Here is a 17425-nt window from a genome sequence, read left to right as displayed (position 1 = left end):
AGTGATGGCAGTGACCTCAAATACCGTATGTCCAAAAAAAAAAAAAAAATTACAACGGGACCCTCCGCAATGATATCTTTAAAAATATCGAATCAATCTAAATACAAATTCAGGGTATGAAACTGTTAACTCATTGCCCACATCTTACAGGAAACCCCATTCGATTTGCTTCAGTGGTCAAAGAGAAATGAGGAATTTTGTAGAGGATGTCAGGAATCTCTTCCCTCCAAGTTCTGTCTATTGTATTCACACACAAGATCATCGAAGTGCTAAGCTTGGAAGAATCAAACTCATGACATGCTTTAAAACAATCCACATTTCTCTGTGACCGCTTAACCAAATCGAATGGGGTTTACTGCAAAATAGAGCTAAAATTTTATATTTTAAGACCCTGGAGTAGCATTTAGACAATTTAATCATATTGGGTGTTATCAATGCGAAAATCTGACTGTATTTTTTTGGGGGACATACTGTATAATATTTATGTTTGGGTTAGTTATGCAGCCTAGCTTGCATGAAATCATGTGCAACATTATCAAATTTGCACTGGACAAAGTGTGTACGCTTAAACATGGAAAGTGAGGAGAGGAGTACCATATTTTGGGTTGATGCTTAATAGTATGTGAACAGGCTTATGGCAAAGTCCCTTGAACTGGATGAAAGGGTGAAAGATGCTAACCAGAAAACAACAGGCCCACCTCATCAGGTGTACGTCACAAGTCAAACAACTCAAGAGTCGTACAGCCCATGAGTTACGCAGCTCACGAGTCATATACATCCTGTGACCTAAACACTTGATGAACAAGGTCCATGAGCTCGACATAATAGACCCACAAGCTGTGCGGTCCGCGAGCTCGACACGCGAGGAAAACTTGGCACACGGTACGAGATTAATTTATGTATTTCAGAGAGCTTAATCTATTAAGTGTATAGGTCTTGTGGACCTCCCCCCCCCCCCCCCTTATGGGCCTGGTTTGCCTAAACTTAGTGTAAAGCTCATGGGCAATGCTACCTTCGCTAGTTTCGAGCTAGTGGGCTGTATGGTTCCTATGAATGACTCATGGTCCTGGAGCATACAGTGACGTCATGGACCATCTGGAAAACGACATACTGTGAGGCCTAACATGCATTCCACATGAAGTAATCCTGTGTCTTGCTATTGTCATCCAGTTAAGTTTAGGTCATTATAGGAAGTCAGGCAACTTGGGGCATTTTTTTAAATGACATCTTTAGGTACCTCACTTCCAAATAGGAGTGGAACTACTCTTTGCTCTTATTGTCTTCTTTATACTCGATACTCCTTAATAATTGGGCCTGGCCAAGAGTTGTGCCCCCATGCCCAAATATTGTTTGTTTCCAATATGGCCGCCATCCGGTTTGCATCCAATGTGTGAATCGGGGTAATATGGCAGCGGGTAATATCATCCGTTTAAAACTCTCTGCCAGCAAGTGATGATTCAGTGTAACCTCCTGCTGAAATTGGTCTAGATGTATATCCTCGATCTCTTTCAAGACAGGGCAGCATCTGCGTCTTCAGTGAAGCACGCGATTGAGCTTACATTGCACGGATCGGCACACAGATCTCCACCACACTTAAAATGGACATCTTGAGGTCAGACCAGCGTTCTTCCATGGTGCACAGCCACTGTATGCGATCATCAGAGTCTTCCGTTGAAGGTAAGCACGAGATGATAAGAAAGCTTCTTTTTGACTCGCGGGATAGGCTACAATCCTTTCTCAGGCAAAGGTTCGGAATTATCGGATCGTGCTCAGTCTGCACACAGTGAGCTGAACACCATACGTAGATTATTATCAAGTATACGTGTGCAATGATTGTGTGTAATGATATGGGAAAATGCACTGGAGAAATCAAAATACATGCGCATATGTACATGTTTATGTATTTTACGTGGAATCAGTTCCCGTCTGTTGTCTTCATCAATCTTGCAATGTTGTTGTTTATTATTTTCCCTCTCCATCACGAGTATAATGTGGAACGTGTTGATTATTTCACGTGAAGTTGTTGTAATGTCGGAAAATGCAAGGCTGTATTGCAGGTGGCCTATTGCAGGTGGCCTTCAATTTGTTTTTCACATTATATTGACATGTTTAACAGACTAACTCACCAAGATGCCTATTGAAATCTTTTGAAAAAACTTCTGCTTGATTTCACACGAGCGGATGATTATCAATTGTCGTTCTGCTATAATCGTGAGTGAAACAAAGTATTGTTTCTCTTCAAGAGATAGCGTGCCAATCTGCAATTACTGTTGGTGCTCATGTATATAAGACATTCCAACCCACCTCCAGCCTAGACATCCGTAGGCGTTGTGGTGTAGAGCGGGATCTGAACATCTCTCATGAAGCGAGACTTTTCTTCTCTTTTTCTTTTCTTTTCTTTTCTTTTCCCCACTAACAATGTGAAACAAAGTATTGTTTCTCTTCAAAAGAGAGGGTGCCAATTAATCTGTACTTAGGTTGGTGCTCTAAACAAGACATTCCAACCCACCTCCAGCTTAGATATCCGTAGGCGTTGTGGTGTAGACAAATTTTTAAAGCGAGACTTTTCTTTTCTTTTCTTTGCCCCACTAACAACTACGTTTAGTAGGAAACATGGAAGCATTTGCACATACTGTTTATTTATTTCCCAGCACATGCTTTGAACATCGGAATTTTCACGTATATATTTTCCCTGGAATTTTGCCAAGAACTTTTCAACACAATACATTTTCAAAAGAAACCATTTGGTTCATACACAATTTGATTAAAGGGGCCTGCTTATCACCGTCCACGTACTCGGAACAGTTTTCGCTAAAGATACTGTATGTTTACAAGACTGCAAACAGTAGAATGATTTGCCCCTTAACAAATCAGACTACATCTCTTGAAATGTCTTCAAACGTAAATTGAAGTCATTCCTCTTGAACGTATTTCTCTTATATATATATATCTATATATACTTGTATATATATATATGTATATTATATATATATATATATATATATATATATATATATATGAAGACAACGTCATTATTGTGTAAGTTCCCAAAAGCTCCTTACGACTTCCTCCAAGCCGGCGACCATATCATTATTGTACAGATACATAGATATTGGATTTGTCATCACATTTACAGCTTGCCACTCTAACTAATTTCTCGGCTCAAACATGTTTTTTTTTTTTTTTGTATAAGTAATTTGCTAACAAACTTCCTTTCCCTAAACCATTTCATTGGCTCAATCTTATATTGGGGTGTGGTGTTCACTAGAAATGAATTCCTTATTGGTGGGGCTAAGAGATCATAAAAACCTCTAAAGGTCACAAGAGGTCAGAGGTAGAAACCTGTCTTTGCTCTTTGGAGGAATATGAAGACAATTTCATTGTAAAACAGATATGCTTGTTTTGCACATCTTAATCATGTTTATAATTAACTAATAACATCACAGATCAATATTAAGGTACTTTGAGGTCATTGACCTCTAAAGGTCAACGGAGGTCAAAGGTAGAAACCTGTCAATGCCCTGTGGAAACGGAAGATTTGTAGTACAAATGCATATTTAGCGCAGCGTAACCAAGATCTAGGCCTATCATTCACAAATGCCTCCAAACATCAATATTCTGATATTTTAAGTTCATTGACCTCTGGAGGTCATCAGAGGTCAAATCAGACTTACCTCCCGATCTTAAGATGAATCTTATGGTATGTACTAACACTGGTGAAAGTTTCATGCTTTAGTCCAATTTTGCACAATTCTCATGATTTGAGGGCTTAACTGCTCTACTACTTCCATCAAAAGTGGATTTAGCACCTTTTGGAAAAGGAAATCTTCATAATCATTCATGCATATAATAATTTGATACATAAATACGTAATGAACACACAATATCATTCGTAAACAGATTCATACAAGCACACACGGTGTATCCAGATTTGATGACGTATAGTCGTTTATTACACGTTTTCATTCACAAGGTTCAAAATTAAAAAGATCAGTGATGCAATATAACATCATTAGTAAGAAACGAGGTTTTGTACAGTTATGAGAGGAGAAAACGATATACGAGTCAGCAGGGCCCTATCGCATATAACGTTGAGATCAAACGTAAGTCGGAATATCAAAATAAGTTTCCGAATACTCAATTCTGCTTGGTTGATTTTCTGACTTGAATACGTTTTATTGCGTCTATACAACAGGACCCTAGTGGTGTTTAGTCCTCTTTATTCTGCATAGTAAATCTTACCGAAGGTTTACAATAGGCCATCACCTATATAGCAGGGGCCGCGGCGGAACTGGGGGCTTTGGGGCTGCAGCCCCCCCCCCCCCCCACACACACACACACACACTTTTGGTTCGAGAAAAAAAAAGGGAAAAATTGGGGGAAAAATCACAACATCCATGAATGTGAATTTCCAAAGATTCCGCCATTACACAAAGTTCCCGTCTTGACACCCCCCCCCCCCACACACACACACTGAAAAACGTTCCGCGGCCCCTGTATAGAACATCTTTCTGAGCAATCTGAAGAATTATTTGAACTCTAACGTAATGTCGGGTATCTTTAAATCCTGTTTATTTTTTTTTTGAATGAAATTAAATGTTATACCTATAATGATTAACATAATAAATTAAACAAAAGTCAATCCCGTCCAGAACTATGTGCAAAAGTATGAATCAGAGCTTTATGTTGTGAAAGTGTTTGAAACTGAACCCTCCTAGCTGGAAAGCCGATTTTATCACTTCCGATTGATTTCTGCCAATAAAAACTGATATGGTATCATCTTATAGTATAGTTCTTTACAAATCAATATGTGAGATAACCGTCCGGATATGTCCAGTCGAGTAATTTTGATTTTTATTTCATCATTCTTTGTGCAGCTCTATTCTGATTCAAAACTGATTACACATGCATGTACTATCATGGAGACATTTACCTTCTTAGAGAGTTGCTGGTCACTATGCAATGAGACATGCACGACTCTATATTGTGATCCTATCTGTGAGGCAGCTCTAGTTTAGTACATCATGCTCAAACAATGGTGGCAAGGGGATAATAGAGCGTTCATTTTATTTCATTTGATTTATTTTCCATATCAAATATACTCAGAAAATATTACAAAGTAACAATAATCATTCGTTCACTCAAGTGAAAAGGCATTATTATTGGTAAAGTGCAACAAGGAACTACAAACACGTATACACCAAATGAATATCCAACAACCATTGAATTAAAGTGAAAAACATATAATAGTTCTGGTGAGGGTTTCGTAAGAACCCGTCTTGCACTATTTCATATTTGCATGTAATATTATATCGAAAGGGTCTTCCAAGAAACTTACCTGGCTGACGCGATTTGCCGGGATAACGGATTGTTTTTGAGTATTTGGTGATCAAAGTGTGAAATAATAAAAGTCGGTATACCGACTTTTATTCCAGAAGGATCAAGGCTAACTCGGTCTCAGAGACACCTTAACTCGACCCTATTTCAGACAATTTATACGCAGTTCGTGATCGCCATAATTAATCATTTTATATCATAGGCAAACGTTTATTTCGTGTGCTCGCCAAAGAGGTTCTTTGATGCGCGCGTTTATCAACTCGGCCCATAACTGCGACCAACCAGAACGCGAAGCGCTCCCATAGTACTGAGTACAACACTGTACTCAACACTGCCGTCAAAGGGAGGCCGAGTTATCTCCTAGTGCGAATTAGCCTGACCAACATAACCATAAAACTATTCTAATCCTCACATCAGACTAAACATAAAACCCATCACAACCCTAACCGTAACCCTATAATTCCTTGGATAAAATAAGACCGGAGCAATATTGTCGAAGGGCAAATATCGTGTCACCCACGAAGCAACCAACTTCGAAATCAACGCGCCAATCTTCATCACATAATCTATTAAGGTAAAAGCAGGCCGCAAAAAAAGGAAAAGAAAAGGAATGTATAAAAACCACCGAACTTGAAAGCAAGGAGGTATTCTGTGTTTCGATACCTAATAAAAAAAAAAAAAAAAAAAAAAAAAAAAAAAAAAAAAAAAACCTTGAATTTATATCTAACTCCATCTCTTGAACCTTCTTGAGGGGCGGATTCAGAAATTCCGTAAAGGGGAGGCGCCCATTTTTTTTTCTTTTTATTTCTTTTGTTTAAACATAAAACGAAGAGAGGGCGCGCGCCCGGTGCGCCCCCTTCTGTATCCGCCACTGTTCTTGGTCGTACTAATAGCTGCGGAATAGCTGATGTAATGCCAACTGTGTTCCAGTGCACTCCCGTTTTAACGCACACGGTAATAACGAAATTCCGGTTACAACGAAATAAAAATTCCTCCCACATCATTACCGGTTCTTTGTGTTTTAATTGTTTATTTGTTTGGCTATAACGAAATTTCGATACAACGAATGAAAACTGCCGGTGCCACGGACTTCGTTATAAGGGGAGTCCACTGTATATGTTAACTTCGCTGCAATGCGCTCATTTCACTACATGTCTTGCAGTTACTATTGGATAATAACGGTCTAGAGCATATGGAGTGATCTTCATTTTATTTTCTTAGCTTTGTTTATCTTTATTCGCTCGTCACTTTATCCGATATCCACGTTAAGTACTTTCGATTATGCAGAATCGATGTTAGTTGCATTTAGATATCACACACTGCCCTAACAAGAAACTCAAAAGGGGCTTCTGCATTGTCGTGTTACCGGCCTAAAGGCAGCCAAGCGAGCATACACACAGTTACTGATTTTTGCCTCGAATGTATGCCAGAATTTACCCAAATTGATCTTGAGTTTAATGTGAAAGGTATGATATTCTTACTGCGAGCTTCACATCTGATTTTAGACCACTTCAAGGTAGATAGTACAGCATTTGTAACATATCACGAACACAATGTGGATGCTGGGAAACAATAAGTCATAGTATTTAGTACAATTGGAAAAACAGTCATAACATACCTATAGTTATAAGCTAAGTTCTCAGCTATATACCTGTTGTTAACAATCCATATCAATCCCCAATGTAGGCCTATTATGAGTTGATAAATATCCCACTTAACTGAAAACGCTACTTCCATCTTACGGAACTATAGGAAACAAACAACATTTCATCACCATGTGGAGTCATACAACTGCGAAAAGTATATGGGTAGGACTGTATGCCTAGCTGCGGTTAATGTTAAATGACAGAACTATGCATGTGGAGCAATGTGGGAGTGCTTGCTATTGGTCTTTGGTAGATGTCTTATTTTCTGCCTGCCGTTCCTTCCTCACAATGATGTGGACCCAGTGACGATAATTTAAGATCTCACCACCCTTTTCGACTGACACCTCTGAAGACCTGAGAAGTTGCAGCACTTTATGTAGTAATTCAGAAGAAGCAGACTTCCGAAAGTGTTTGACGTGAGTGTAGAAATCCAGAAGAAGTTGTCCGTCAGGTGACGACTCGTCGAAACACGGCGTGCAGGGAACAAACCATGTGCCTCTTTCAATGGTGTACGGCAGGTTGAGCACGTCCAGAGCTTTGGTCACGTCGTTGTCCGATAATATATCTGAATGAGAAAGCTGTAGTTCCCCATTCGCCACTACCTTGGGCATCTTCACAAAGACAGATTTTTCTGAATCAGTGGAAGTAAATAGAAAGGTCAAAATAGAGAGGAGGGAAAACGTACATGTACATCAAAATAATGCCCCACAAATTAGAGGGAAAAGATTGTAACGTTTAGTATCAGAAAACACAAGCGGGAATTCTTTAATGAAACCCCTTTTGAGTTTCAAAACAACAGCATTCACGACCCTTTTAGTGCGCACTCTTACGGTGTATGGTTGCATAGTGTGGGATCCCCACACAATAGGTTATTTTTTACCAGCTCGAGATGGTTCAAAGAAGAGTTGCCAGATGATAATGTGCTCAGCCGCTATAACTGTACAACACATCTAGCGTCTCTGAAATGCTGCAACAACTTACAGCTGACTGGTGCACACTCCAGAAGAGAATAGAAACGCTCGGGTTTTGCGCATTCTATGTACATAAAGATGCGCAGCTCACTTGCAGATTTTAGCAAAAGTCAATATATTATAACATCAACCAGATTGCCACGTAATAAGTGGAAGAAATGTGTATGTACTTTTCATAAAATACGAAAGTTTGCGGAATTCTAGTGCTTCTCCAAATTTCATTGATTTCTGCATATCTGCATTCACTCAATCCACATACAAACATTGGTACAACGGCGCCCTGCCCAACACAGTATAGGTGCAGTTAGAGGCAGGTTATGAGAGACTAGAAAACAAAAATGAGTGCATATTAACCTGGTGTAGCAACGACAAAGAGAATGCCCCCCTCAGCCAAGGAATCATATAGCTCTTGTAGGGTCTTCGTGAGGTCTGAGGTGTAGTAAATGGAATGAACCACGTGGATCAGGTGAAAACTCTCACGGCTGTCGGCGGAGAGACACTCCACGTAGTCGTCAATAGTCGCCATCTTCCACTCGAAAGACACGCCCTGCAAGGAATTCGTCTCCTCCTCGACCACTTTCTTGAACCGGTAAACCTGCTTAATTGATGGCTCCACGACTGTGTTGCTTATCTTCGGGAAGTGGGGCAGGAGCATTTTTGTCATCGCCCGATCAATTTCTCCTGAATAGATAATGCACATTGCGGAATGATAATTAAAGGCGACCCATTCTTTAAGACACTCAACGTAGTTTGACCTTGTATAGTTTGTCAATAACTTATCAAATATAGATTTAGAATCTCTTTTGTGGTGAAAAAAAGATTTTCTGATAATGTAATCTCTAAAGATTGATTAGCTTAGTAAGATTAGGTGTAGATTTAAGGTTTAGTTTTGTAAGACAGGGCGCAGGGAGTTTATTATCACGAGGGAGAGCACGAATTACTATCTGTGCAGCCGAATTCTAAATGCGTTGTAACTCATTAATTACTTTCACAATCAGGTAATCCAAAAAGGAGGCTATTGAATGAGTCGATTCTAGGCATAACTAAAGAATTAACAAGTATCTCTGTGTTTTGTTGTTGTTGCTGTTGTAGTTTTTTTTTTCTCAAAGAGATTCCTGATATTAAAATTTGTGTGGAGCAAAGAAAGCGGTCTTACAGATCAGCAGTGGCGGGGTTGGGGGTGGGGTTAGACTCCTCTTGAGGGTTTTTTTTTTTTCATGCAGATGTGAAGACTTTCTTCTTCGTTTGTCATTCGATTTTGGAAGAGAAGTGGCGCTAAATATTGAGGAGGCTATTCTTTTTTTGTTGCTTTGTCAAGACCAAAACATACCCCCACCCTCCCCTTAGCAAAAAGCTAGAGATCCGCCCCTGATCGGATTGATAGATGAGATGCATTGTGAGATTTCTGTCAAAGATTACACCAAGGTTCTTGAACGAAGAAACAGCATTGATACCTACGTTCTCAAACTGGATGCTGGACTGACATAAAGGGAACATAAGAACGGTATATTGTTTATGAAACGAATGAGTACATTTCTGTCTTTGTTCAGTTGTATACCATATCTGGTTGGCCAATTCTTGATATCTTACACTCTTGAAGTTTGCTAAGACAATTGGACATTTCCTGTTGCTTTAAAGTATACATCCACTATAATTAATATTATTATTATTAATCATATTAATTAGTAGACCATGCAAGAAAATATTATCCTTTGACTGAATAATATCTTGGCTAGACACCCATCCCCCAAAACAAAATAAAACAAGAACAAAACTGAGCTTTCCCACACTACACAGACTAATTCATGTCTGAATAATACTCTGCTTGGTCAGTCAAGGGGTAAAGAATACAAGTCAAATTTCAGCTTTTCCATTGCACTGACACCATTCAAAATAAAAACAAAACAATCAAAACAAAAGCACCAAGAATATAACATTTTGAGTTCTTGTTATAGGTATATAAATGAAAAAAAAAAGAACTAGAAAGATTCTTATCCACATCAGTAATTGAAATGAAGCTTATAGGGCAGAGAACTCTTGAATACCGCCTTAGCCTTAAGAAGGAAAAAAAAAAATTAGTGCACTGTAGTGAAAGGAGATCCGTCTGACGTAATAAATCAGAATTAGATGTTAAACGTGCAGGTGCACAAAATGAACGAGTTAAATGAAGTCAGCCAAACCTGAAAGTCTCAGGCACATGGAGAAAGAATGTTCGGAGAGCCAATAATATAACATTTTTGGAATTCTTGTTACAGGTATATATATATATATATATATATACATTTATATACATATACCTGTAACAAGAACTCCAAAAATGTGTTATATATATAGTTATATATATATATATATATATATATATATATATATATATATATATATATATGTATATATACTGTAGGTGTACCTGTGCTTGGAGTCTCGTCCACTATCGGCGGACGAGACTCCCTAGCACAAGTACACCTAAGATACTCTGCTTCACAGCATCAAAAACCGTTTTCCATCAATCATCTACAAATTATACTCAACAGATACACAACAACAATATATATACTGTATAGTGCGAAAGATTGTTCCTTTCCCAAACGTACGCGGTGCTTCATAAATTATATAATGAAAGAAATTAGATTTGAGGCAGACGTTGCTCTCGATCTTGTTCTCACTTTATCAGGCCTTCATCAAGATCTACCAACAGGACAATAATAATAGTAATAATTGTTTTGGATATAATCTCCAAATTCTATTGTTCGAAAATGGAAATTCTTTTTGCTCAATTGATCGTGGGCCCGGCAGCCACTGAGCAGCGCCAGATCGACGTTGCTCTATCCTTTTCAACTGTTGAACGGCAAACAAGGTAGCAGCAACTCCCATCTTTTATCGTCTTTTGGTATGACGCGGCCGGGGTTCGAACCCACGACCTCCCGATTGTGAGGCAGCCGCTCTACTTACTGAGCCAACACATTGGTTATATTGTCTAAATGGTATAATGTGCCATGATATTTTATTCACTTTTTTATTTTTGACACATAATATATTTCTGTTGATGAGATGATATTAAATTGTATTTTGTGTTGTTGAATTACACGATTGATTTGTGTATAAAAAGGTATAATACTTGAGAAGATAGGTATTATACGACATTGCGTTGTATATCATGGCACATTACTAGTATGCCATTTACATGATTATGTTCTGTTGGTAGATCCTGATGAAGACCTGATGACAGGCCAAAAGCTCGATTAAAGAGAACAAGATCGAGAGCAACGTCCGCCTCAAGTCTTATTTCTTTCACTATGATATATATATATATATATATATATATATATATACATATATATATATATATACATACATACATACACACACACACACACACACACACACACATATATATATATATATATATATATATATATATATATATACAATGTTAGTCATAAAGGTTTTTCTCAAATTTTAACGGCATATCTATTATAATGTGCTTGGAAAATAATATGTTTGATGTATGTCAATCACTTAAAGATTAACTTTGTTATCGTGCCGCTTACACACTTTCACAGTGATTTTTAAGAAGTATGTCTAAATCATTATAAACTAAGGGCATGAAACAACATTGATAATATTACAAAAGAAACTTTATCAACAGAATATTTGTTTTAAACGTCATTCAATTTTCCAGATAACCTTTTTTTGTGTGATTCCATTGACAAGTTCACATCAAAATTAGTCATTGTTCTTAAGATTTCACTCCTATCGGATATGCCCATCACGGGTAAGATTTGTAAGATTTTATTGACTCTATCGACCCCCTCTCGGGGTATGAGAGTACAAACATATTTACAATATATGAATACAAAAATATAAGTGATAATGTACATGTACGTGTGAAAATAACAGATATAAATAAATATGTTTACAAAACAAGGCGTAAAGGACGTTTAACTACTCTACCACTACGTGTACAAACATTCACATCTACTTTACTTTCTACAAAAATACTGTCTTTCTTCTTTGGTATTGAAGAGAACTGAAACATAATAATTCTGACAAATTTGGCTAGTTTTTTCAAATGGCAAGCATTAGTTGAATTGAATAATTTGGCCATATGTAATGCACTTGGTCTACTGGCCGTCAAGCTACTTGGTAAATACAATAATCTCTCTTTGTTGAAAAAGGGACAAACAAAAATATAATGAAATTCATCCCCTATATCATCGGATGAACAAATAGTACAATGCAATTCATCTGTCAGGCTTGCATCAAACCTGCCCTTATTAACGGGTAATCCATTAGATCTACATCTGAATTTACTTAATGTAATATAATCTTTCTTACACAAGACTTGTAAATACTTCTCTAACGTCAAATTATCCTTAAACATTCTATAATTTGTACAGATTCTATTTGACCATGTTGCTGCTCTCCACTCTTGAATAAACATATCAAAAAGTCTAACTTTTGAGGTGTGTGAAATCCATGCAGCACTAAATCCACCCCCTTGTGCTAACCACACATTCCCTAGCCCTGCATAATAAAAAATATTTGCGATAGATAATAACCATTGTGATTTTGACGGGGAGTGTATGTCTCCTTGTAAATGCAGAAGAAATTTGAAAATTGTACATGAGTGTTTGGTTTCTTTTCCCTTGACTAATCTCAACCAGAATCCAATCATTCGACATTTAATATGGTTCAAAATTACTCCACGTCCAGTTTCACCATAAACCATACAATCAGGAGTACATTTGTTCACAAGCAAAATTTTTCTTAAGAATTTCCTATGGAAAATTTCAATTTGGTCTATGCACTCATAACCCCAGACTTCACAACCATAGAGTAAAACAGGTAAAACAAGATGATCAAATAGGTGGCACTGTGTGTCCACAGAGAGCTGTAACTTTTTAGCCTTGACCAACATGCTATAGAGTGCTTTTCTAGCTTGTGTGACTTGTTTAGAAATTGCCTTTTTAAAACTACCATTATAATTGAATTTAACTCCAAGGTACACAAAGTCATCTACAACCTCGAGTGGATCACCAGCATAAACGAATTCAGGAATTCTTCTAACCTTCCCACGGGAGAAAATAACAATTTTAGTCTTGCTTGCATTTACAGTCAAGCGCCATGTCTGACAATAACTATCTACAGCATCAAGAGCTTTCTGCAACTCCTCCGGAGTTTCTGCTAAAATTATTGTGTCATCTGCATAAAGTAAACAAGAAAGATTTAAAGCTTTTTTGACATTAACAGAATCCAGGTGGTAAGAAATCTCACTTTCCAAATATTTAAGTCCACCATATGAATTTCTTATGTATTCTTGAAAATCATTCAGATAAATGGCAAATAAAAGCGGGGAAAGGTTTTCACCCTGTCGTACACCAATGTTACAAGTAAAAAACTCTGACATCTCCCCCCTAACCGCCACACATGATTTAGCACTTTCATAAATATTCTTAATGACAGTAAACAGTTTACCCCTAAGCCCCATCTTCAACATTTTGTACCATAAAGATGATCTATCAATTAGATCAAATGCTTTCTTGTAATCAATAAATGCACAGTATAAGCGTTTTTTATTTTGCAGATAAACATCAATTATAGTCTTCAAAACAAAAATATTATCAATTGTAGAATAATTAGAACGAAAGCCAGCCTGTTCTTCACCTAACATATTAGCTGCTTCGAAAAACTCTGAGATTCGGTGATTCAAAATGGAAGTAAAAAGTTTTCCTAGACAACTGAGAAGAGTTATTCCTCTATAATTATCAGGATTTGTGTCTATACCCTTATTCTTAAAAATAGGAATGATAATCCCTATGCACCATTCAGTTGGAACAATACCACTGTCCAGTACCACATTAAAGAACTTTACCAACACATGAAGCATCTCTACGGGACAATTCTTAAGGAATTCATTTCTTATGAAATCTTTTCCACAAGCTTTTGAATTTTTAAGTTTCTTAATCATTAGTACCACTTCTTCCAAAGTGACTGGGGCATCCAAGGGACCATCTGCCTCGACAATTTCTGAAGTACCCATACTATCTTCCAGGCCTGTGGGCTGGTCCTCTTGGCTATTACCTAAACGACTAAAATGATTAACAAAATCCCCTAATGAAACATTTCCTGTTTTCTTTACTTTGCGTTCATTATTACTGTTGAGTAATTGCCAATATTCTTTCGGATTTGATGCCTGTAATGAACGGAGAGATTCATTCAAATCTCTATGAAATGCCCTTCTTTTATGTCTTAATAAATTCTTATAAAGCTTTCCTGTAGACTCATAATGATTCAATAGACAAGTAGCCCCTGACCTGCCCAGAAATTTAAGCTTCCTCTTTAATCGATTTTTAACATTCAAATACTCCTGACGGGCAGCTCTACATTCTGCATCAAACCAAGGCTGATGGTTGTTTTTATCCTTATTGACAGTCTCATTTTTGTTTATATTATGTCGAGATTGTCTCCACTTACAAATGCCAACATCTTGTGCAACACTGACGAACATATTGCATAATTGTGAGTATATCCACCCCTAGCACGAATCAGAGCGCGTAGGCATTGTGGCAGGCTGTCCACCAGGTTGTTGATGAGGTCGACAGGTATGGCTTCCCACTCTTTCCTCAACGCAGCTGTCAACTCCTGCAGATTTTGAGGAATGACCTCTCTGCCGTTGATGTCTCGGCATGTTCTATGGGGTTCATATCTGGCGAACAAGCTGGCCATGGCAACTGCTCAACCCCCTCTGCCTCTAGTAATTCTCTAACTACAGCTACCCTGTGCGGTCTAGCGATATCATCCTGCAGTCGGAAATTGAATCCATACACATGTTCTTCATATGGAAGGCAGTGGAACTCCAATATCTCCCTGTAGACAGCGGCGTTCACTATAGATAAGTAAACGCCACTAGTGGTGCCATCCGACACCACTAGTGGCGTTTTCCTTCCGTAATGGATTCCGGTCCAGACCATCGCTGGGCCTCCTCCACCTTGGGTTGTCGCGTGGACACAGTCATCCCGAAGGCTTTTCCCAGCTAAACGACGAACTCGCTGTCTCCCATCTCTACGGTCAAGGATGAACTGGCTCTCGTCCATGAAGATAACGTGTTGCCAATGTCCCAGTTGAGGCGTCCTGTGCTGCCCGGCCCAAAGGAGACGAGCTACCCCGTGGCGAAACGTCAGGCGTGGACATTTAACCAATCATCGTGCAAACAAATTCAAACAAAACGGTCGACTTTTATTCAATACAGATTATTATTCCAGACTGACAAAGTGGTGTGTTGCCGCGCTTGTGTGGCGCGGTGGATCGGTTTGACGCATGGATGGTTTGTCTTTTCCGGTGTCTGCATTTGGACATAAGTTCGGACCTTTTGTTGACTGCAGTTTTCTTTTTTTCGGATGATGATGGCCTTCTCATCGAGGCAGAGATTACACAGGCCGCTCTTTCTTAGTCTGGTTTCCAGACCCTTTGCCAGCTGGACGAAGTCGCTGCCTTTGCCGAAAAACCACATTAAACTATACCAGTTTTCGACGTTGAGGGCGTCAATATCCTGAATAGCGAAATAGTACGAGCAGAGGGTCTGGGAAGCCAGACTACTCTTTCTTAGCACAGCAACACACCATACACAACATATCATGGCACATTATGCCATTTACATAATGTTGAGTTGAGTCTTTATGACAGGGTGGTTGCTGGTTGTTGAAATCTCGCTGTTTCTCCCATTTTTGTGGTTGAATGGATTCATGACTGTGGATAGAATCACTCAGAGGTGAGTAATCATTCTGGGCTTCATTTGCAGCCCATCTTGCACAACTAACGATTTAGTGTAGACCTATTGAGAGCTACGTATAGATTTACACACTGTATTAGTAGATTTTGAATCTCCCGCCCTTAATATATGGGATCCCCACGGAAATGTCTTTGACAGAAATTCAGATGGAACTGAAAAAGCAAAAGGTATCTCATGTGAAAAGAATAATGAGAAAGAAACAAAAGAAAAAGCAAAACAACTCAGGAAACGAACAAACGAAGCTCACCCCGACACGCAGTGTCATACTGATTTTTGAAGCAACCACATTACCTCAAGACATCGTTTTGTGCTTCCAGAAATTCCAGGTCAAACAATATTATTCCCCCAGTACTCAGGTGCTTCCACTGTCAAAGGTTTGGGCACGCAGTTGCAAATTGCAAAGCAAAACAAAGATGTGTAAGATGCGGCGACCCGCGTACCTTCGAGGAATGTCCACAGACAGATACTCCAAAATGCATTAATTGCGGAGAAAACCACTCGGCCGCATACAGCGGATGCCGAGAGGTCAAAAAAGCTAAAGAGATACAAAAATTGAAAGTAATGAACAACTTAACCTACGCACAGGCCACTCGCAAATGGAAGAACATGAGCAAAGGCCGAATATTCCAGGAGAGACACGACCCATACCTCAGCCTGCAGTGAAAGAAACCAAAGAGCTCCCTGAAGAAATGAAGCATGTTACCTCTCGGGCAAGCCAACCCGTAAGCCATACCCCGCATGCAGCTGAGGTGAATAACCCCCCATCAAAAGCTACACGGTCCTTTTCGTTGATTCCCAACCAAAGCAAAAACCCCGCTCAGCCCCTGCAAAACACGCAAAAGCTACCCCCAGAAGCAGAGGGACCTGTCAAAAACAGGTTGGGTATAAACTTTGTAGCTCAGGCTACAGACAATAAGCTGATCAACTTCATTGTTATTTTGATCATGAATCTCATGAAAGACAAATCAGAGGATGAAATTCGTCTTCTGATCAATGCAGCAGCCGGTAAACTTCTTGGACAAGACGGTTATGATGTTGGGAAAACTTGCTAGTTTTTATAAAATGTCGGTCTTCCTCGTTCTCAAATGGAATGCTCAGGGAATGAGTGGACACGGACAAGAATTGATACAATTTTTTAAGCAAAAATAGATCTGATATTGTACATTTGATATGTGTTCAGGAGACATGGTTTAATGATGATAGTGTTTTGCAGATTCCAAATTATATTTGTTTGTTTAAAAATAGAACAACACAAATTAGAGGAGGATGTTGTTTCTATGTACATGATTCTGTATATTCTGATTATAAAGCCTGCGAGTCTGAATTTGAATTGCAAGTGATTAATATTTTTGGGGTAAGTTTTTCCTTACAGTAGTTAATTATTATAACCCTTGTAAAGAGATAAGCTGTGATGCTGGAGATTTATTTATAAGTAAAGCTAAAGATCCTGCAAAATTATTGATTGTAGGTGATTTTAATTCTCATAACCCCCTTTGGTATAGTGATAAACTGGATAGAAATGGTAAGTTGATCGAGGAATTTGTTTTACGAAATGATCTAGTCATATTAAATGACCCCAATTCAGAAAAAATATCTTGTTTGGATCTGTCTCTGATTTCATCTCAGTTAGCAAGTAAGTGCACCTGGAATGTTAAGCCAGACAAACTAGGCAGTGATCGTTT

General features: G+C 38.5%; 1 protein-coding gene across 1 annotated transcript; it reads right to left on the bottom strand.

Moving 5' to 3' along the window:
- Positions 1 to 7219: 7219 nt before the first annotated feature.
- Positions 7220 to 8609, bottom strand: LOC140241402 (histamine N-methyltransferase-like). The gene is made up of 2 exons (XM_072321133.1): positions 8309 to 8609; positions 7220 to 7614 (listed from the first exon to the last, which is right to left on the bottom strand). The coding sequence occupies exons 1-2, from the start codon at positions 8607 to 8609 to the stop codon at positions 7220 to 7222; spliced, it is 696 nt and encodes a 231-aa protein (XP_072177234.1).
- Positions 8610 to 17425: the final 8816 nt, after the last annotated feature.

Source organism: Diadema setosum, chromosome 18 (genome assembly GCF_964275005.1).
Source record: "Diadema setosum chromosome 18, eeDiaSeto1, whole genome shotgun sequence".
In the NCBI taxonomy this organism is placed as follows: Eukaryota; Metazoa; Echinodermata; class Echinoidea; order Diadematoida; family Diadematidae; genus Diadema; species Diadema setosum.
Note: the sequence above shows the minus strand (reverse complement) of the source record. Positions and strands in the feature narration are given on the sequence as shown.